The sequence below is a fragment of the Balaenoptera musculus genome, chromosome 7 (assembly GCF_009873245.2).
Source record: "Balaenoptera musculus isolate JJ_BM4_2016_0621 chromosome 7, mBalMus1.pri.v3, whole genome shotgun sequence".
Classification (NCBI taxonomy): Eukaryota; Metazoa; Chordata; class Mammalia; order Artiodactyla; family Balaenopteridae; genus Balaenoptera; species Balaenoptera musculus.
Genome location: NC_045791.1, coordinates 450,045 through 471,622, shown reverse-complemented (window position 1 = coordinate 471,622; position 21,578 = coordinate 450,045). Strand labels below are relative to the sequence as shown.

At 39.6% G+C, this 21,578-nt stretch overlaps 1 protein-coding gene across 5 annotated transcripts in view; it reads right to left on the bottom strand.

Moving 5' to 3' along the window:
* Positions 1-21,578, bottom strand: part of PTPN4 (protein tyrosine phosphatase non-receptor type 4) — a 172,917-nt gene that overhangs the window by 11,788 nt on the left and 139,551 nt on the right. For 4 of the 5 annotated variants that reach the window (XR_005020639.1, XM_036858281.1, XM_036858283.1 and 1 more), the window contains exons 16-23: positions 16,684-16,843; positions 13,482-13,565; positions 13,001-13,057; positions 6,966-7,122; positions 3,680-3,846; positions 2,807-2,897; positions 2,661-2,722; positions 149-295 (exon numbers count right to left, since the gene is read on the bottom strand). Coding sequence is in view for 4 of the 5 variants with exons in the window: in XM_036858281.1 (XP_036714176.1) it covers positions 149-295; positions 2,661-2,722; positions 2,807-2,897; positions 3,680-3,846; positions 6,966-7,122; positions 13,001-13,057; positions 13,482-13,565; positions 16,684-16,843 (925 nt within the window). In the remaining variant the exon portion in view is untranslated. The remainder of the gene's footprint in view (positions 1-148; positions 296-2,660; positions 2,723-2,806; positions 2,898-3,679; positions 3,847-6,965; positions 7,123-13,000; positions 13,058-13,481; positions 13,566-16,683; positions 16,844-21,578) is intronic. The other variant, XM_036858284.1, reaches the window with a different exon arrangement.

Sequence of the window (21,578 nt, the reverse complement as noted above, 5' to 3'; positions counted from 1 at the left end):
TCAGTCACAGTTAAGCGCTTATCCGTGATGATTTTAATCACGACCCCGTAAGAAAGGACGTTTCAAGGTGACAGAGAGGCCACACGACGTGGCTCTCCTGACTGAGCGCGCGGCGCGGCCTAGAAGAGCCCTGGGCCGCGTGACTTACTCTGCCACGCTCGGCCTGCGTGGTCAGCATCACAACCGTGGAGCAGCCTTGTTCCCAGGCCATCTGCCAGAAGTCCGCACAGGTGTGTGGCAACGGCCCTTGGCAAGCGATGTACTGATTTATTATTCTAGAGGAAGGAATTTCCATCTGAAAGGACACAAAAACAAAATCGTTCGCATTATTACTTTTTACTAGGATCAAACACATGAAAATCACCTACTGAATGATAACTGAATACAACTAATCTCAATAAATTGCAAAGTGAGTAAAACAAATCTTTATCAACAATTTATTTTACTTGTAGCAGAAATTTCTTGGCAATGTGCAGTAGTTATACATATTTATCTTTCAATTAGTGGAAACACGAATTTAAATATTTTCCAAAGCGCTCTTATGGTTTTTTTAAGCGCAGCTTTACAGAGAATCCTGTTTCAGAGGCAGAGAATTGATATAGAAATAAAAAATGTTTGCCTGTACATAGAAAACAAACTTATGGTTACCAAAGGGGAAAGGCAGGGGATAAATTAGGAGTTTGGGATCAACATATACACACCACTATATATAAAATACATAAAAAACCAAGGACCTACTGTATAGCACAGGGAACTATATTCGATATCTTGTAATAAATTATAACGGAAAAGAAAAAAAACTGTCTCTAACCTAGCTAGCTTATTAGTAAATTTTGTGAGGAGCAAAAATTCTGCCATTGGCTTTAGTTTAGATTTTTAGTTTAGTTTAGATTTTTAGTTTAGTTTAGATTTTTCATATTATATATGTGTATATGTGTATAATGTGATGTATAAATATTATGTAATATGCACATAATTATATATATAATATATGTAACATGAAAAGATTGGAAAAATATTTTAAGTTCATTATTTTCAGAAAGTAAGACTGTAAGTATTTGGAGAAGATGAACCATCGTATTATATTTTTAAGATTGAATTAAAAAAAAGAAACCGTGACGTGTACATGGCAACTGGAAGGATACCAAAGGGTGAGGAAAGAAGTCTCCTTCCCATCCCAGCCTCCAGTTTACACTCAGGAGGGCAATCCTTTTTCCTAGCTCCTATCCTATCCTTTTGAAGATATTCTACACACTACACACAAATCTACCTTCCTTTTTTTCTGTAAAACATAAACGGTAGCATATAATGTTGTTCTGCATCTTGTTTCTCTTTTTTCTACTTTACCTTTAAAATCATGTCAGATTAGTACATAAAATTTCATACTGTGTAATGGCTCTACTGTACAAACATATCATAAATTCATGTAACATTGCGGCCAATTAATCTGCTATCATAACCAAGGCTACACTGAATAATTTGTAGACCTAACATTTTTGCACACAGGAAGAAATATATTTGTATAGGCAACAGGAAGAAATGAGAACATTGGATCAAAGTGCATGTGTGTTTTAATTAATTAATTAATTAATTTTATTTTTGGCTGCGTTGGGTCTTTGTTGCTGCGCGCGGGCTTTCTTTAGTCACGGCGAGCGGGAGCTACTCTTTGGTGCAGTGTGCGGGCTTCTTATTGCGGTGGCTTCTCTTGTTGCAGAGCACAGGCTCTAGGTGCGCGGGCTCAGTAGCTGTGGCTCACGGGCTCTAGAGCGCAGGCTCAGTAGTTGTGGCGCACGGGCTTAGCTGTTCCGCAGCATGTGGGATCTTCCCAGACCAGGGCTCGAACCCGTGTCCCCTGCCTTGGCAGGCAGATTCTTAACCACTGTGCCAACAGGGAAGCCCTGCATTTAAAATTTTAACAGACAGCTCCAGATGGCTCTCCAAAGCGGTTGTCCCTATTTATACTTCCACCAAGAATGTACGAGGAATGCTTGTTCCTCAGTAAACTCCTTAATAATCCACAACGCTTTCTCCACATTCTGAAACTCCCAATGCTCTGAAGTGTAAGTTTGTCTCTCTCTTTTTTTTTTTGGTACACCTAACCTAAGCTGGACTCATTTGGTAACAATATCCGACCTGAACCTGTTTATAGTCTATCAGCCCTATTTCGTGGGAATATCCATAGTTTGTTTGCTGTTGAATATCAACATATTGATTATAGGGTAATGTCCCATAGCCTGCTGGGGACATTACTTATTACAGTATGTGCACCGAATAACCTTTCAAAAATCCTCCAAATTCTGAATCCCAAAGCATATTTGACCCCAAGGTTTCAGATAAAGGCTGTAGACGTGTATAGGGTATTATCAAACTTTCTGATATTTCAATCTAATAGGTGAAAAATGGTAGTAATTCCTTGCAGTTTTGACTTGTACTTTTCTTTATGTAAATTAAGTTGAGCATATTATTCATTTAAGTGTTTGTTACTGTTATTTTTCTAAGTGTTATAACAGTATAATAGTTTTGCTTAAAAAAAAAGTCCTTATCAGAGATACATACTAGAAGAGTTGATTGTCATTATTTATGGATTCTGGAATAAATCTCAAAGTTTATAGTGGTCCCTCTTATTCCAAATGACAAAGGCATAATTTTAAAAAACTTACATTTATATAATTTGCATTGATATAGTCTTCATTACCCTTTAAAATGACCCGTGTAGCATCATCTGAAAAAATTTAAAAGAAAGAATGTTGTAATAAAGTTATGTTAAAAAGATTAAACATAACATACAGAGAGGGTAGATACTCACAAGGCGAAATATCTCTGTATCTATTTTTGGAAATGTTCTGAGGTAATTTGGCACAAGACATTGTCATTCCAGGTTTTTTCCGATATAGTTGCTAAAAAAAAAAAAAGAAGAACGCGTCCAGAAAGCCATCAAGAGTTTCTATTTTGTTTTCCAGACTTCTTTCTATGCTATCAAGAAACAGGTTTTTTTTCCTTGGAATACCACATCTATACAATGATGTATCTTAGGTTTAGTAAGGTATTGAACCAGATTTGCAAAGCTGAATTTTGCAAAATCTCTGACATGAACTATATATATTTTGAAAAATAGTAAAACAAGTAAAAACAATTTTCCTTACAGCAAAAGTACCTGAAGTTTTAAACAGCAAATCTGTAGGAAACACTTAGCTTTCATTTAGTTTAGAGATGTTTAAAAGAAAAATTGACGTGCCCTAAATATTTTATAGTCACCTATCTATAACATACACTTCAGAGCAACAAATATTAATGATGGCTAACTACACTGACAAAAATTAGAGAAGGATTAAATATGACAAGGTACAAAAATTATTTTCCTTTAACTCAGTATTTTTACATCTATAATAGTCTATCTGCAACCTTTCATAAAAACAGCTATTTAATTACAGAGAAAATGTAGCTTGATGACATACCTATAAAACCTCCTTATCCCTCTGTTTTAAACAGATATCTATTAATGAAACCATAGCTAGTATTTTGGAAGCAACTTTTTAACACTCTGCATTTTAGAATTCTTTTTATATCAAATATTTCTCAGAATAATATTTTAGTTTATAAATTTTAACTGACAGTAGATTAGGCAGTTAAGAAACCATGAAAATACAGGCAAACACCTTTCCCACACAACGTTACTTACGTCAAACTGTGTCAGCACTGTTCCAGTGATAAGCCCCGCAGCCAGCTGGACCATCGACTCCCGCAGGGAATGGTCATCCTGATGGATGCTATCTAGCGGGGCTTTCTCAGGAATGTACTGGAAGTCCGGCTCATTCTCTAGCTTTTCTTCCACTACATCATACACAGCTACAAAACCAAAACCAAAACCAAAAAGCCTCATGGAAACCTTAATGAGTTGGCAAAAGGAATTTACCAGATATTATTTGTGTCAGGAAAAATATTCATTTATTCCTAACTCATGAGATCTGAACCTGGGGCCACTGTGTATGGGTTGAGAGTGGCTGTGGAGTAGAAGAAGTACCTCTGGGGAAAAGAAGGGTTCTTGGCCATATTGCTGAAAATGTCTGTAACTTGAAGAGACAGTCGGGAAAAGAGGAAGGCCAAGAAGCAGCTCTGACCGGATCTTTAATTTGTGGACCTGGGACAAGAGCAGCAATAGAGGCCTATACACACCATAGGTCTAGACGTGAAAAGCTACACGTAAGCGGAACAGAATGCTAAACAAAATACTTTCTATTCTCGTTCCTTGATGTATCTACCAAACAACTTAAGAGGCCAGATTTCAAAGGAGAATTCTAGGCCAGAATGCACGGTTGTGGCAGTGAGGGGAGCCACCCCTAGACTGTGGCCCTTAGGCCACCCTCAGCTCCACTCTTCAACGTGGGGGCCTATAAGCACACCCTGAACCTCGCAGCCCACATGGAAGCCCATTCTACACCCCTTTGGAAATTGCTTCCTCTGTGCTACCCTGTTGGCCTATATCATGTGATCAACCCTTGGGAGAACGGATCTGGGAAAAATAGCCACAGAGGCCCAGGAATGGGCTCAGAGTTATTTGGTCAGAGAACTGAGGGTTGCAAAAGGTGGTCTAGAATGGAAGGGGAGGTCACAGATGCTGTGACCTTGGTCCCGCAAAATCCTGACCCCCATGGGGAAAGGCAAAGCTGAAGCAGAGAAGAGCCCCTTAAGGATGGAGTCAAGCTTCTGGCCTTGTTTAAGAAGTTTTGTTCCTGCTCAAATACATATGCACTTTTGAGAAGAATAGATTTCTGAAATGAAGACTGTAAAGACAAAAAGATGGAAATGCAATTTGTCTAAGAAGAAATAAGATTTAAAGGGGAAAACACCAGGAAAAACAGGCTTTTTCCTGATATTTTTGGCAAACATAATTTAAAATTTTGATTATACGTTATTCTTTTAAAAATAGACATGACAGACCCACACTGAAAATGAATCCTGGTCTAGATTTTGATAATAAAGCAATATTAGAAAGATCCTTGCCAAAAATTGTAGGCCCTAGGTGGGTTCCTCTCCTAATTTAAAGGATAAATGGGGTGATTTGGAATTGCAAAAAGGCCATGGCTTTCCCATTATATAGACTTTTGTTCATATTCTGCCTCTGTACTAGTCATGAATTTGTTAGCAGGTAACTGAATGTCTTGGTACCTAAATGTCTTCAACTATAAAATGGGGATAATTTATCTATCTCACTGGATGGCTGTAAAGGTTAAATGAGAATATATAAAAGAGCTCAGGTCTATGGAAAGCATTTAAAAACTATTAGCTAATATTATTATTAAGTTCTTTAGGATCTGTTATCAAGAGAAAACAGAAAAAACCAAATTGAGAGATGATTCTTAGCATGAAATTTAAGTTGTTTTATGTGACAGAAAATGCCTAAAAATGAATCACCTATATAACAGATCTAAATAAATGAGTTCCTTTAAAAGTCAAAATAGAATGCTCTGTTGAAGTCCTCTGAATTTTCCTAGAAAGCCAATTCTAAACCATGAACGCAGAAAAACACAAAGTACAGGCAAAACTCATTTAATTGCGTTTCTCAGATAACTATGGTATTTTTTTTTTTAAACAGATTGAAGGTTTATGGCAACCCTGTGTTGAGCAAGTCTACTGGTGCTATTTTTCCAACAGCATTTGCTTGCTTCATGTCTCTGTGTCATATTTTTTAATTCCCGCGATATTTCAAACGTTTTCATTATGACTGTATTTGTTAAAGTGCTCTACGGTCAATGAGCTCTGATGCCTCCCTGAAGGCTCAGATGATGGTTGGCAATTTTTAGCAATGAAGTGTTTTTAAATTAAGGTATGCATATTGTTTGTTTTTAGACAATGTGATTTATTGCACACTTCACAGACTACAGTATAGTGTAAACATAACTTTTATATGAACTGGGAAACCAAAAAAGTCATGTGACTCGCTTTACTGCGGTATTTTCTTTATTGCAGTATTTTCTTTATTGTGGTAGTCTGGAACCGAACCTGCAATATCTCCAAGGTCTGCCTGCAGGGAAGGTAAAATGAAAATGTCTGTTTGTACCCAAGAGGCAAAATGGGTACGTGGGGAGAATCGGTAGGGTTCTAATCACATTTCACTTCCCTATGGCATGTAACTGGTGATGTGGCCCTAACCAATAGTCACTCTTGTGGCTAAAGCTGTGATCAACAGTAACTGTTGGGAACAAAACCAGAGGAGCGTGTCCCCTGCCAGGAGGAGGCACGGCATCTACAAACGCTTCCCAGAGCGGACTGGCGAGCGTGTGGGACCCACAGCAGTGCCATCACGAGCGCAGGCGGAGGGCCTGGGGCTGTGAGCCCGGAGGGAAGGCACAGTTTCTGCTAAGACCCTTCTCGGGACACTGCTGAGGCTGAGCTTACTCCGCACCACATTTACTCCGCAGTGCACAAAGTGAGAGAATTAGGAACACTGTCCAAAGGGGCAGTGGACGGCTTCAGGAGCCCCTGAGCGCTCCATGTGGCAACATATTCGTGAGATTGTCGTAGAAACCAAACTCTAGCTTGTTGCAGAGCTTTCTACACGTGGAACAGCAAGGATACCTGAGGAAGGAGCTAGGACTCTTGGAGCACCTGGGGGCAAGGGAGGCAACCTCAGCCACGGCAGGCAGGACAGAACTTGCCGAGGCTGACACGTGAGCAGAGGCCTGAGCGAAGTGCGGGTATGCGCTCTACGAACCTCAGGAGGAGCGCTTTGGGCAGAAGGACCATCAGGAAGGCCAGCACAGATGACAGGAGAGGGAGCAAGGCTGGGGGTGGGCAAGGTGGCCAAGAATTTGCGTTTTACTCCACCTGTGAACAGAAGCCGCTGTGCCCTGAGCAAGAGACCGACATGACGTGACCCGTGTTTTAAGAAGCCCGCTCTGGCCGCTGTGTCTAGTCACAAACATGAAGGAATTGTAAAAGCATCCAGTGCGACACAGAGCACTCACCATTGGGTCGAACTAGGAGGACGAGCTCCCCAGAATGCCTCTCGCAGCTCGCTTTGATGAGCAGGACCACCTGGTCGTGGGTGTGTCCTGCAACGTCCCGACCATTGATCAGCACCACTTGGTCCCCTTCGTTCAGTCGAGGGACACACAGGTCAGCCTGTAATGGGATGAAAATAAGGTTTCCGATTTGCGCCCGGCTTTCTGGAAGGCACAGGACCTTAAGTTTATAGGCGCTGCAGCAGAACTGAAACCACATGTAGAAGTCATCTATCCCTTCACTCATCCATTAAGAAAACAGAAGTAGGAATCTCACTTTCCCACAAAGACACTCCTTTTTTCCGTCTTCATTAATACCTTTTCCCCTCATGCCCTATTATATACCTAGACATACAGAGAAGACTAACATTCTCAAGGTGCACAGATCAAGGCAGGCCTCACTTTGCATGTCCAGATACCTACAAATTTCAGTCACCGCAGCTGAGTTAAATAACACCAGTCTCCTAACATGGTTCAAATTTCAGTTACTGTGATAAATTAATTATGAATAACTGCATAAAGTACAGAATTCGCTGCTAGCCCATGTCAGTCCAAAAATCACTATGTAAATCATAAATATGCACCATGATCAGTGAGCAATCACATCCCTTCTTTCAAAGGCTACTGGTGACTTGGCGTTGGGCATCGATTATTCAGTTCACGTAGAGACAGCAAAGCGGGTACTTGTCTCTGTCTCCCAGTGATAAACCCATGTAAAAATGGATAATCTAAAGAGCGAGCTAGCCAAAAAGTTAAAAGTGCAGCAAAGAAACAAAAAGGGACGGTGCTGGAAGTGAAATTCAAATTGAACATAAACTGAGTTATAGAAGAAATAGTTGACTATGGAAATATTGACACTTCTACTGTTTGAGAGACCCCAGATACGCAGGAAAAGGAATTTAGAGAAGGTGAATTTATCAACATAAATGATGCAAGTGGCTGCAACAAGAAGGATGAAGATGTCTGAGGAAGTGATGCTGGCGAAAAACTTCTCAATACAGGCACTCCTGGGAGGTATTTCACATCACTGAAAGTGCAAAGGACAAGCACAAGTGGATTCAGACTTAGAAAGGATTATGACCACTTGCCAAGGTAAGAAAAAATGCTCACTCTGTAATTTAACCTATATGACAAGGAGACAAGCACTGTTCACAGATTACCTGTGATAAGTTTTCACAAAGAAATAAAACACTTTAATTCTCAATGTTTCTGACGTTTGGAATTACAGGATACTAAATCAGCATTAGTTTTACTATTTTTTCATTTCCCTATATATTTACAAGAGAAAGCATCAGAAATTTTAAAGTTTTGATGAAAAATTTAAAGGCCATGGAAACAAACATAATTTTCCCCACTATCCAGAGCACTTTGTACGGTTTCAGACTGCACGGTTATCTCTACAGCCCTGCACGACTGTGCATGTGAGGGCTGCCTGTATTTTACTGAGAAAACAAACAAGTAAATAAGGTAAAAGAGATCAACAGAAATATGGACAGCCTGCTCCAGGGACACAGGAATGAGAACACATGGGAGTCAAGTTTGCAGGATGATGGCTCAGACCGCGAAGGAAATGATAGGGCTGGACCTTTCAGAAAGGGCCGTGGCAAAGGCTTGAAAGATGGAAGCACAACTAAACTCACTGTAAAACAAAGTCAACAAAGTCCAATAAGGTACTGTCACTCATGGAAAGAGCACTGGTCTAGGAGCCAAGTTCTTCCTTTGCCGCTTATGACATGTGTGATCTTAGACACCTGAAACTCTGAGAAAGGAACATGTATCTGCCCTAATTATTCATCGTTGTGAAATTTTAAAAATGAGCTATTTCAATGCAAAGCATTAAAATCTGGAAAATTCAAATTTAAGGTTTGGACCATTCTTTCTAGTTGCTTCTTTCTCTACTTCTTGTAGTGGTTAAAAAAAAAAATAATCTTTGAATGTTATAGCACAGTGGTTACCCAGTAACCCTCTCATACTTAATCTGCTTTTTATCAGGGATAATTTTTTATTTGCATTTCATTCGGATCTGGCAAGTCTAGATAAAATGAATTTTGCTGGGGCAAGAGCTATTGGCTCAAATATGATCAGGTAGGAAGAAAAACATGATTTTGGAAATTATCCATTTTAGAAGGTTTCCAATATAAAAAATGACACTAAAATATTTGAAACACTGTCCTTTCCCCTCAGTCACCTAAAATGAGGTTTTGAACTGGAAAACTGTAATAGTCTTTAAATTAGTAAAATAATATAAAAATGACACATTTCTATTTATTTAATTTGTTCTAAATTCAGTCACTATTTATGAAACATAGTTCTATGTAGCAGAAAGGAAAAATTACCAATATAGTAATCTGTATAGCATAAAAAGAAAATTTATAGTCATAAAATTTTGTTTGGGAATGAACCTCTCTATAGAATGTTCAAGAACACCCTTGAGGGCTTCCCTGGTGGCGCAGTGGTTGGGAGTCTGCCTGCTAATGCAGGGGACACAGGTTCGAGCCCTGGTCTGGGAAGACCCCACATGCCGCGGAGCAACTAGGTCCGTGAGCCACGATTACTGAGCCTGCGCGTCTGGAGCCTGTGCTCCACAACAAGAGAGGCCGCGATAGTGAGAGGCCTACGCACCGCGATGAAGAGTGGCCCCCACTTACCGCAACTGGAGAGGGCCCTCGCACAGAAACGAAGACCCAACACAGCCAAAAATAAATAAGTAAATAAATAAATAAATAAATAAATAAAAGAACACCCTTGACTTAATTGAAAACTATCCACATTCACTGTTCAGAAAAATCAATATTTCTCTTATGACTATTACAATTGGCATACAAGTAAAAAAAGGTTTATTGTTTTCTTCTAATTATAAGAGCAATACATGCTCATTGTCATGATTTCAGACAATTTAAAAAAAGGACACGGACTTCCCTGGTGGCACAGTGGTTAAGAATCCGCCTGCCAATGCAGGGGACACAGGTTCGAGCCCTGGTCCGGGAAGATCCCACATGCCACGGAGCAACAGCCCATGTGCTGCAACTACTGAGCCCACGTGCTGCAACTACTGAAGCCCGCGCACCTAGAGCCTGTGCTCCACAACAAGAGAAGCCACTGCAATGAGAAGCCCGTGCACCACAACGAAGAGAAGCCCCCGCTCGCCACAACTAGAGAAAGCCTGGGCGCAGCAACAAAGACCCAATGCAGCAAAAAAAAAAAAAAAAAAAGGGAACATGGAAGCAAGTAATAAATACCAGTAATTCCACTACCCAGATGAAACACTGCTAACATTTTTTATCATGTTTCCAGATTTTTAAAATATATTTACATAACTCATATTTTTTTAAATGGATAAAACAAACATATGAAAGTATAATATGCATTTTTTAATTGAGTATAGTTGATTTAGTTTCAGGTATACAGCAAAGTGATTCAGTTACAAATATATACATATATTTTCAGATTTTTTCCATTACAGATTATTATAAGATATTGAATATAGTTCCCTGTGCTATACAGTAGGCCTCTGTTCTTTATCATAGTGTGTATCTGTTAATCCCATACTCCTAACTTATCCCTCCCTGCCCCTTTCCCCTTTGGTAGCCATAAGTTTGTTTTCTTTCTTTCTTTCTGTTTTTTGGCTGCACCACGCGGCTTGCGGGATCTTAGTTCCCTGTCCAGGGATTGAACCCGTGCCCTTGGCAGTGGAAGCGTGGAGTCCTAACCACTGGACCGCCAGGGAATTCCCATAAGTTTGTTTTCTATGTCTTTGAGTTTGTTTCTGTTTTGTAAATGAATTCACTTGCATTTTTTTTAGGTTCCACATATAAGTGGTATCATATGGTATTTGTCTTTCTCTGTCTGACTTACTTCACTTAGTATGATAATCTCTAGGTCCATCCATGTTGCTGCAAATGGCATTATTTCATTCTTTTTTATGGCTGAGTAGTATTCCATTGTAAAATATGCACTTTTCATAATACTATACCTTATGAAAATATTTCCATACTTATATAATGCTACATCATCTATCATTTTAATAGCTGCAAAGCAATGCATAACTTGTTTAATCAATTCTAATGAAGTACATTTTGATTTTCCCTCCAATTTTTAAGTTTCACAAACAATACTACAATGAACGTCCTTGTGTATCCTTTGTTCCAACTGTTTCATTAGAGGTAATTCCTAAAAGTGGAATCGTCAGGTAAAAGACATATTTAATTAAAAATAAGTTTTACTTAAAATTTTTGTTTTTGGGAAAGCTATACACCACACAGTTTACAGAGCTGACTAGGTCTGTAAGATTATTATGATAAGAAACCATTTCTTATGTTCTCCCCTATCTTCTCCCCCTCTTTTGAGGCATCTTCTTTCAACATTTTAGCTACATCTTTTGTATTTACCTCAGTATCTCTAAATAACGTTCCAATTTTATTTTTCTTTAGTTTTTATTTCAGACGTTATCTAACTTTCTACTTGCTAGATGAGAACTTAGCAATCGTTCATCTCCTCATCTGCACTCCCAAACACACACACATTTCCCAATACACACTGAACAAATAATTTTGGACTATTTCCCCCATCTTTCACATGTGTAGTAGGTTCAGTAGTCATTTTATACATCACATCCCTGTCTTGTCACCTCTGATCACAAAGGATTTGTTTAAAAGAGGACATCTGGTCCAAGCTGGATCTATGAAGGGTTTGCTTCCTAGGAGTCTGTAAGTTGGATTGAGGGGCCTAATGAGTCTGGGTTGCTGAGCTGGTAACATACAAATCCCGAAGTTGCTAGTGGTCACATCACCCCACGTGGACTGAGGGGCAGAATGGTGGTAGCTACACAATTTCTATTTAGTACAGATTTTGGAGTCACAATCATTTCTGCAGGTAGAGTGTGTCTGTGGTGCTAATATTACAGGACTTGGCTTGAAGCTGCTACTAAGTACACTTTTCATTTAGAATGTATTTTATTTGGAGTAGCTTGAGAAATGAAGCTAATTCAGTGTACAAATTGGTTTGCACTGAGAGAGAAGAATGGAACATTCACATAAAAAGAAACACAGATGAAAAATAGAGTCCTGATGATTTTTCAAGTTCTTTCTAGAAGGCTGAGTGCACTCCTGTCCTTGGGTTTTGTGACACACCTCTACAGCTATACGATAAATTCTGTATTTATGGTTAAGCCAGGGGTATTCCACATGTTCCCTGTTATTTGCAACCAACAAAGTCCTTGAAAACCAGAACTAAAACCATGTAACATGATATCCTTGATCAATCTTGACTGTGATCTTCAAATCAACTGTGAGGTTGCTGCAAAGCACCAGACCCCATAACTAGCCTCTTCCCTCAGGCTGCAGGTTCCTGCCTCTCCCAGGACACAGAGATGGTTGAATGACAATGGGTGCTGGCTCCAAGCCCTTAGAGACCATTTAGGTAAGAGAAATGCAGTTAAACAGAGGAGACAACAACAGAAATGGGGATCTGAAAGCAATATTTGCTATCACAGGAGCAATAAAGATGATGCACCCACAATTTACCAAGAACTGTCCTTATGAGCAGAAAGTTCATGGGTGCTGAAGCTGAAGGAGGGGGCACAGGGGGTTCATCCTCATGGGTACATGCAGTCTTTTCTCTACTGTTGCTTAGAATGTTCATAATAAGGAACTTAAAATACATATTTTAAACAGAAAGTAGACAAATAGAACATAGATAAACAATTCTACATGAAAATAGAAGCCAACAAAAAAAGCAAACAAAAACTATACCTGTCTACATTTTGCTGTTTAAAGGGGTTATTTTCATAGAATCTAGCTTCTTTGTAAAAACAAGGATTTTAAAAACTGTTATAGAGAGGGAATAAATAAAAATTAACTTCCCAGCAATTAAAGAGGTTCATCCAACATCATGTGCTACTTGACAAATTAAATGATTCACTTTACTCCTTTATTTATACTAATAAAAATACGCATGTATTCTCGAAGCTAGGATTCACTGGGAAGGCTGCTGTGACTCACAGGTGTTCCTGGCGCAACTCGGGACACGATCACAGGCATCTTCTGGTCACATCCTCCCTTCAAAACAGTGCAAATCGAGTATCAGTCAGTATTGCCAACACAGAAACACCTTAATTTAAAAACTGAGTACAGGGCTTCCCTGGTGGTGCAGTGGTTGAGAATCTGCCTGCCAATGCAGGGGACACGGGTTCGAGCCCTGGTCTGGGAGGATCCCACAGGCCGCGGAGCAACTAGGCCCGTGCGCCACAACTACTGAGCCTGCGCGTCTGGAGCCTGTGCTCCGCAACAAGAGAGGCCGCGACAGTGAGAGGCCCGCGCACCGCGATGAAGAGTGGCTCCCGCTTGCCACAACTAGAGAAAGCCCTCGCACAGAAACGAAGACCCAACACAACCAAAAATAAATAACTAAATAAATAAATAAAATTTAATAATAATAATAATAATAAAATTAAAACTGAGTACAATATAAATTCTAAGTTACCTTTACATTGAATCCAAACCTTCCATTTTCATCAGGTTGCATTCTGATTAGGACAAGATTATCATGTGGAATACCACCATTAGGCTTTAAAAGACAAAAATAAATAACTTGTCACGCTCTTCATTTGTAGCCTATCCTTCAGATATACATGAAGCATGCTTCCTGTATGTTGATATTATCTAAAGTATATAAAGAATCATAATCTAAATTTCTCTCGTGCCTTACCTGCATGCTAGACTGTAAGTGCCAAGAGCAACAGGGCCTTTATTAATGACCTGATTAATTAATTTCAGTGTCTCTAGAACCTGGCTCAAAGCTCTGCACGGAGCAAATACTCATAAGTATTACATGAATTCATGTTACTCCCTCTGCTTTTTAAAAACAGCTTTACTGAGATACAATTCACATACTACACTTCACCCATTCAAAGTGTATAATTCAGTAATTTCTACCATAGTCACAGAGTTGTACGAACATCACGACTATTTTTTTTTTTTGGAGGCAGCATTTGATTTGGTTGAAACTAAGATGAATTCAGAGATTGCAATTCTCTGGTTTGAAGTAGCAGATGAAATCACAGAGGAAAAAGTTGACAGGCATGTCAATGACCTGTTAAAACGCTACTCTTTGATTTTACAACCTTTTCTTCATCTCCCAAAGAAACCCTGTGTCCATGAGCGGTCACCCCCATCCCCAAGTCCTATTCAACCCTTCATCTACTTCCTCCCTATATACTTGACTATTCTGGACATTTCACATATATGAAATTATACAATATATGTCATTTGTTGCAGGCTTCTTTCACTTAACATGTTGTATGCCTGCTCTTTGTGGGTAAGTAGCTGGCTAATTCTTATTTAGCCTTCGAGACACAGGTCGGAGATGATCATTTCTAGGAAGTCTTCCCTTAACTCCAGAGCTGAATTCGTTATTTTTATATACTTATGAATTCCCATAGTCACTGCTAATTGTAGAGCTTGTTCAGTTCTCAGTCCCCACCTTCCTCGACTCACCAGTAGCATCTGACACAGCTGGTTACTCTCTCTGTGGCTGCCTTCTCATCAGCCAGTTGACTAGTTTTCTTCCTACCTTTTGGTCTGCATCTTTTCAGTTTCCTTTGCTGGTTTCTTTCACCTCCCTCATGTTTACAGTTTGGAGGACTAAGGCTCCATTTCTAGAACCTCTTATTCCGGTATCTGTACACACTACACTTCCTGTCTCATGGTTTTAAATACTGTCTACATGCCACCAACTCTCAACACTATACCTTCAGCTTCGACCTCTCCCTTCAACTCCAGAATCCAAACAGACTCCTACTAGACACATCGTGTCCCAGCTGAGCTCCCAACATTCCACCCACCCCTGTTCTACCTGTAGCCTTTCCATGTCAGCAAATGGCAACTTCATCCTCCTATTTGTTCAGGCCCAAAACCTTGCTGTTATCCTTGCTGTTATTCCTCTCTCTCTAGTCTCCCACAGCCAACTCATCAGCAGAGTAGGTCAGCTCCACTCTAAAACTCCACCCAGAACACATCTGTGTCTCATCCCTTCCACAGGCACCACCTTGCTCCAGTCACTGCTGCTTCTTGGGGCCCTGCAACACCTCACAGCCAGCTTCTCTGCTGCTACCCTGCTTTCGGTCCACTGCCAACATACAAGCCACAGTGAAACCGTTAAAACCTAAGGTACATCCCGTTACCTCTCTCCTTAGGTATGTCTGTTTGCTTCCAATCTCACCCAGGGTTGAAGAACGAGACATTTACAAGACCAGGCTTTTAGGATCTGGCCCTCTGCTGTCCCCTGTCCTCCTCGTTTGCTCATTCCGCTGTGTCCTCGCTGACCCCCCCTGGTGTCCCCTGACCACATCAACCGTACCCCTGCCTTGGCACCTGCGATTCCCTCGGCTTACCTGCTCTCACGCCAGGTATCCACGTGGCTTATCACCAAGCTCATCCCTGGCTCACACTATCTAGAACTGGAACACTCCACTCTGGAAATTCCCTAGCCCTTTCCTGCTTTGTCTCTCTAGCATTTATACTATCTAATAGGCTATATATTTAAGTTACATATTTTGTTTACTGTTTGTCTCACCCTTATCCCCAGAATACAAGTTCCTTGCAGGCAGAGTGTTTAATTTTTTATTTTACTCTGTTATATTCCCAGAGCCTATAACAATAGGTACTCAATGAGTCATTTTTGCATGAAGGAAAAAACAAACTAGACTATAAATTATTTAATAGCAGGGACCACATCTGATTTGTCTTCGTACTCCCACTACCTCCTTAAGTACCTGACACACAGAAAGACCTCAGTAACTATGAACCGATGAATGAATGATGCGTAAGAATCACCACGCAGGTAGCACTAAAGTTGTCATTCATTTTGGGTAAGGATTTTGATCTCTTTTTGATGCATCTGTGGGGCCGTAAGTGTGGGAGAATAGAGTGGCTGCCTCTTGTTTTTCAATTTTAGAAAACGTGGGAGGGCTATGGGTGAAAAACAAGAGGGGAAGAGTGCAATGGCCAGCAGAGACTTCTGGCACCGCCAGCACCTGCTGTGGGACTTCCTCTCCCTGCATCTTATTTTATTCCTCGATGTCCCTTTAAGTTTCCTGAAATACACTCATATTTCTGTCTGTCATTATACACCTTCATGAACACAGTGTATCCTTAAAATTTATTAACAATCTCACCTTTGGTTCATCTACTTGAAAAAGCAATGAAAATTGATAAATCAGGGGATTCTAAGAATTTACCATTTTGTTTGGTACAAAGTACCAAAGCAACTCACGAATATATTTTGAAGAACGGAGTAATTATATATTCTGGAGACCCGTACTCAATTTCAAAAGGTTGATGAAAATGATAAATGATAAAGTCTCGACACCCAGTCAATTAAGTAATAAAACTAATGGTATTTAATGGATTATTAGCATTTGTTCTGGAAATGTGTGTTTTGCAAGACAGAAATCAACAAATTTGTCAAAAATTAACTTCTAGAGCAATGAACGTTTTATAAATATGATAAAAGGAAATTCCACAATTGGGCTATACAGTGGCACAATTCATGAGCAAACACATGATGAAAAAGAGAAAGTACTATAATATAATTTACAGATAAAACAGGCTATGTTACAAAAACTATTTCACTTACAATTAAACATTTTCAAAGAAATGTGAGAATATTTGAAGAAACTACTTACAGTAGCTTTTTCAGGGGAAGATGGAACATCAAATGTTTCATTAATATGGTTTTCCAGATCTTGTTGAGAATGTGAAAAATGAATTTGGTTCCAACTGTTTTTCTTTGATTGTTTGGGTGGTAAAGCTGGAGGCTGCCCATCTCCAGGGGTCTCTTGTGATCTAGATAGAAAAAGAGAGAAAAAATAAATATTTTGGAAGTTGTCTTACAGAATTATTATTTTATTTATTTTTTAAAGTAATGGTAGAATTTTATTTTTTAAATTAATTTTTATTGGCATATAGTTGCTTTACAACATTGTGTTAGTTTCTACTGTAAAATGAATCAGCTATACGTATACATATATCCCCTCTTTTATGGATCTCCTTCCCATTTAGGTCACCACAGAGCACTGAGTAGAGATCCCTGTGCTATACAGTAGGTTCTCATTAGTTATCGATTTTATACATAGTATCAGTAGTGTATATATGTCAATCCCAATCTTCCAATTCCTCCCAGCCTAGAATTATTATTTTATTACGATGTCTAATAGGAGACAAGCTTTAAATACCATGTTTATTTGCAAGTGCCACTGTTTAATGAAATCTTCCTTAACTTTGAAGTTTAAAGTAACAGATCTAATTTCCTACTTTATCAAATCTGTGAACAATTCACATATAATAAAATATACTTTAAGGGTATCTCTATGAAGATATTTATTAAGCTACCATAAAAACCCCTTTCTAAGGTTTTCAGCAGTCATGTGGGCAGGCAGGGAGAAATCAGAGCTGAGAGCCGAGCTGTTCCGAAGACAAAACACCCAGTACCATCCAGAGAACTCAAGGGGTTGCCTGTTTTATTTACAGGTAAACACAATTCACGGAAGTGATGAACACAACGAGGAAGAGGGCTGAGCTCACTGAGGAGACAACACTGGATGAGTACTTATGTCGGAAAACCCGATTTCAGGTGAAGGGGCTAAAAACCACCTGACACTAGAGAGCATAACCTCAGGCCGTAGCAGCGGGAGCTGATCTGACCAGCTAGGTCTGACAGGGCAACTTCAAGGTAGACGCTTCGCTTTTAAGAACGAGCACCCTCACTCCCTCTTGCGAGAGCGCCGAAATCACAACTAGCTGCTGAACAATCATCAACAGGAAGACACTGGAACTCATGAAAAAAGATACCCCACATCCAAAGACACTGGAGAAGCCGCAATGAGATGGTAGAAGGGGCACAATCACAATAAAATCAAATCCCATAACTGCTGGGTGGGTGACTCACTAACTGGAGAACACTTACACCCAGAAGTCCACCCACTGGAGTGAAGGTTCTGAGCCCCACGTCAGGCTTCCCAAGCTGGGGGTCCAGCAACAGGAGAAGGAATTCCTAGAGAATCAGACTTTGAAGGCTAGCAGGATTTGATTGCAGGACTTCGACAGGACTGGGGAAACAGAGACTCCACTCTTGGAGGGCACACACAAAGTAGTGTGCGCACTGGGACCCAGGGGAAGGAGCAGTGACCCCCATAGGAGACTGAACCAGACCTACCTGCTAGTGTTGGAGGGTCTCCTGTAGAGGCGGAGGTGGCTGTGTGTCACCATGAGGACAAGGACACTGGCAGCAGAAGTTCTGGGAAGTACTCCTTGGCGTGAGCCCTCCCAGAGTCCACCATTAGCCCCACCAAAGAACCCGGGTAAGCTCCAGTGTTGGGTTGCCTCAGGCCAAACAACCAACTGGGAGGGAACCCAGCCCCACCCACCAGCAGACAAGAGGATTAAAGTTTTACTGAGCTCTACCCACCAGAGCAACAGCCAGCTCTACCCACCACCAGTCCCTCCCATCAGGAAACTTGCACTAGTCTCTTAGATAGCCTCATCCACCAGAGGGCAGACAGCAGAAGCAAGAAGAACTACAATCCTGCAGTCTGTGGAACAAAAACCACATTCACAGAAAGATAGACAAGATGAAAAGGCAGAGGGCTATGTACCAGATGAAGGAACAAGATAAAACCCCAGAAAAACAACTAAATGAAGTGGAGATAGGCAACCTTCCAGAAAAAGAATAAAGAATAATGATAGTGAAGATGATCCAGGACCTCAGAAAAACAATGGAGGCAAAGATTGAGAAGATGCAAGAAATGTTTAACAAAGACCTAGAAGAATTAAAGAACAAACAGAGATGAACAATACAATAACTGAAAAGAAAAATACACTAGAAGGAATCAATAGCAGAATAACTGAGGCAGAAGAACGGATAAGTGACCTGGAAGACAGAATGGTGGAATTCACTGCTGCGGAACAGACTAAAGAAAAAAGAATGAAAAGAAATGAAGACAGCCTAAGAGACCTCTGGGAAAACATTAAACGCCACAACATTCGCATTATAGGGGTCCCAGAAGGAGAAGAGAGAGAGAAAGGACCAGAGAAAATATTTGAAGAGATTATAGTCGAAAACTTCCCTAACATGGGAAAGGAAATAGCCACCCAAGTCCAGGAAGCGCAGAGAGTCCCATACAGAATAAACCCAAGGAGAAACACGGCGAGACACATAGTAATCAAAATGGCAAAAATTAAAGACAAAGAAAAATTATTGAAAGCAGCAAGGGAAAAACGACAAATAACATACAAGGGAACTCCCATAAGGTTAACAGCTGATTTCTCAGCAGAAACTCTACAAGCCAGAAGGGAGTGGCATGATATACTTAAAGTGATGAAAGGGAAGAACCTACAACCAAGACTACTCTACCCGGCAAGGATCTCATTTAGATTTGATGGAGAAATCAAAAGCTTTACAGACAAGCAAAAGCTAAGAGAATTCAGCACCACCAAACCACCTCTACAACAAATGCTAAAGGAACTTCTCTAAGTGGGAATCACAAGAGAAGAAAAGGACCTACAAAAACAAAACCAAAACAATTAAGAAAATGGTCATAGGAACATACATATCGATAATTACCTTAAACGTAAATGGATTAAATGCCCCAACCAAAAGACATAGACTGGCTGAATGGATACAAAAACAAGACCCATATATATGCTGTCTACAAGAGACCCACTTCAGACCTAGGGACACATACAGACTGAAAGTGAGGGGATGGAAAAAGATATTCCATGCAAATGGAAATCAAAAGAAAGCTGGAGTAGCTATACTCATATCAGATAAAATAGATTTTAAAATAAAGAATGTTACAAGAGACAAGGAAGGACACTACATAATGATCAAGGGATCAATCCAAGAAGAAGATATAACAATTATAAATATATATGCACCCAACATAGGAGCACCTCAATACATAAGGCAACTGCTAACAGCTATAAAAGAGGAAATCGACAGTAACACAATAATAGTGGGGGACTTTAACACCTCACTTACACCAATGGACAGATCATCCAAAATGAAAATAAATAAGGAAACAGAAGCTTTAAATGACACAATAGACCAGATAGATTTAATTGATATCTATAGGGCTATTTCTATTCCATCCAAAAACAGCAGATTACACGTTCTTCTCAAGTGCGCACGGAACATTCTCCAGGATAGATCACATCTTGGGTCACAAATCAAGCCTCAGTAAATTTAAGAAAATTGAAATTATATCAAGCATCTTTTCTGACCACAACGCTATGAGATTAGAAATGAATTACAGGGAAAAAAACGTAAAAAAGACAAACACATGGAGGCTAAACAATACGTTACTAAATAACCAAGAGATCACTGAAGAAATCAAAGAGGAAATAAAAAAATACCTAGAGACAAATGACAATGAAAACACGACGACCCAAAACCTATGGGATGCAGCAAAAGCAGTTCTAAGAGGGAAGTTTATAGCTATACAAGCCTATCTCAAGAAACAAGAAAAATCTCAAGTAAACAATCTAACCTTACACCTAAAGAAACTAGAGAAAGAAGAACAAACAAAACCCAAAGTTAGCAGAAGGAAAGAAATCATAAAGATCAGAGCAGAAATAAATGAAATAGAAACAAAGAAAACAATAGCAAAGATCAATAAAACTAAAAGTTGGTTCTTTGAGAAGATAAACAAAATTGATAAGCCATTAGCCAGACTCATCAAGAAAAACAGGGAGAGGACTCAAATCAATAAAATCAGAAATGAAAAAGGAGAAGTTACAACAGACACCGCAGAAATACAAAGCATCCTAAGAGACTACTACAAGCAACTTTATGCCAATAAAATGGACAACCTGGAAGAAATGGACAAATTCTTAGAAAGGTATAACCTTCCAAGACTGAACCAGGAAGAAACAGAAAATATGAACAGACCAATCACAAGTAATGAAATTGAAACTGTGATTAAAAATCTTCCAAGAAACAAAAGTCCAGGACCAGATGGCTTCACAGGTGAATTCTATCAAACATTTAGAGAAGAGCTAACACCCATCCTTCTCAAACTCTTCCAAAAAATTGCTGAGGAAGGAACACTCCCAAACTCATTCTATGAGGCCACCATCACCCTGATACCAAAACCAGACAAAGACACTACAAAAAAAGAAAATTACAGACCAATATCACTGATGAATATAGATGCAAAAATCCTCAACAAAATACTAGCAAACAGAATCCAACAACACATTAAAAGGATCATACACCACGATCAAGTGGGATTTATCCCAGGGATGCAAGGATTCTTCAATATACGCAAATCAATCAATATGATACACCATATTAACAAATTGAAGAATAAAAACCATATGATCATCTCAATAGATGCAGAAAAAGCTTTTGACAAAATTCAACACCCATTTATGATAAAAACTCTCCAGAAAGTGGGCATAGAGGGAACCTACCTCAACATAATAAAGGCCATATATGACAAACCCACAGCAAACATCATTCTCAATGGTGAAAAACTGAAAGCATTTCCTCTAAGATCAGGAATGAGACAAGGATGTCCAC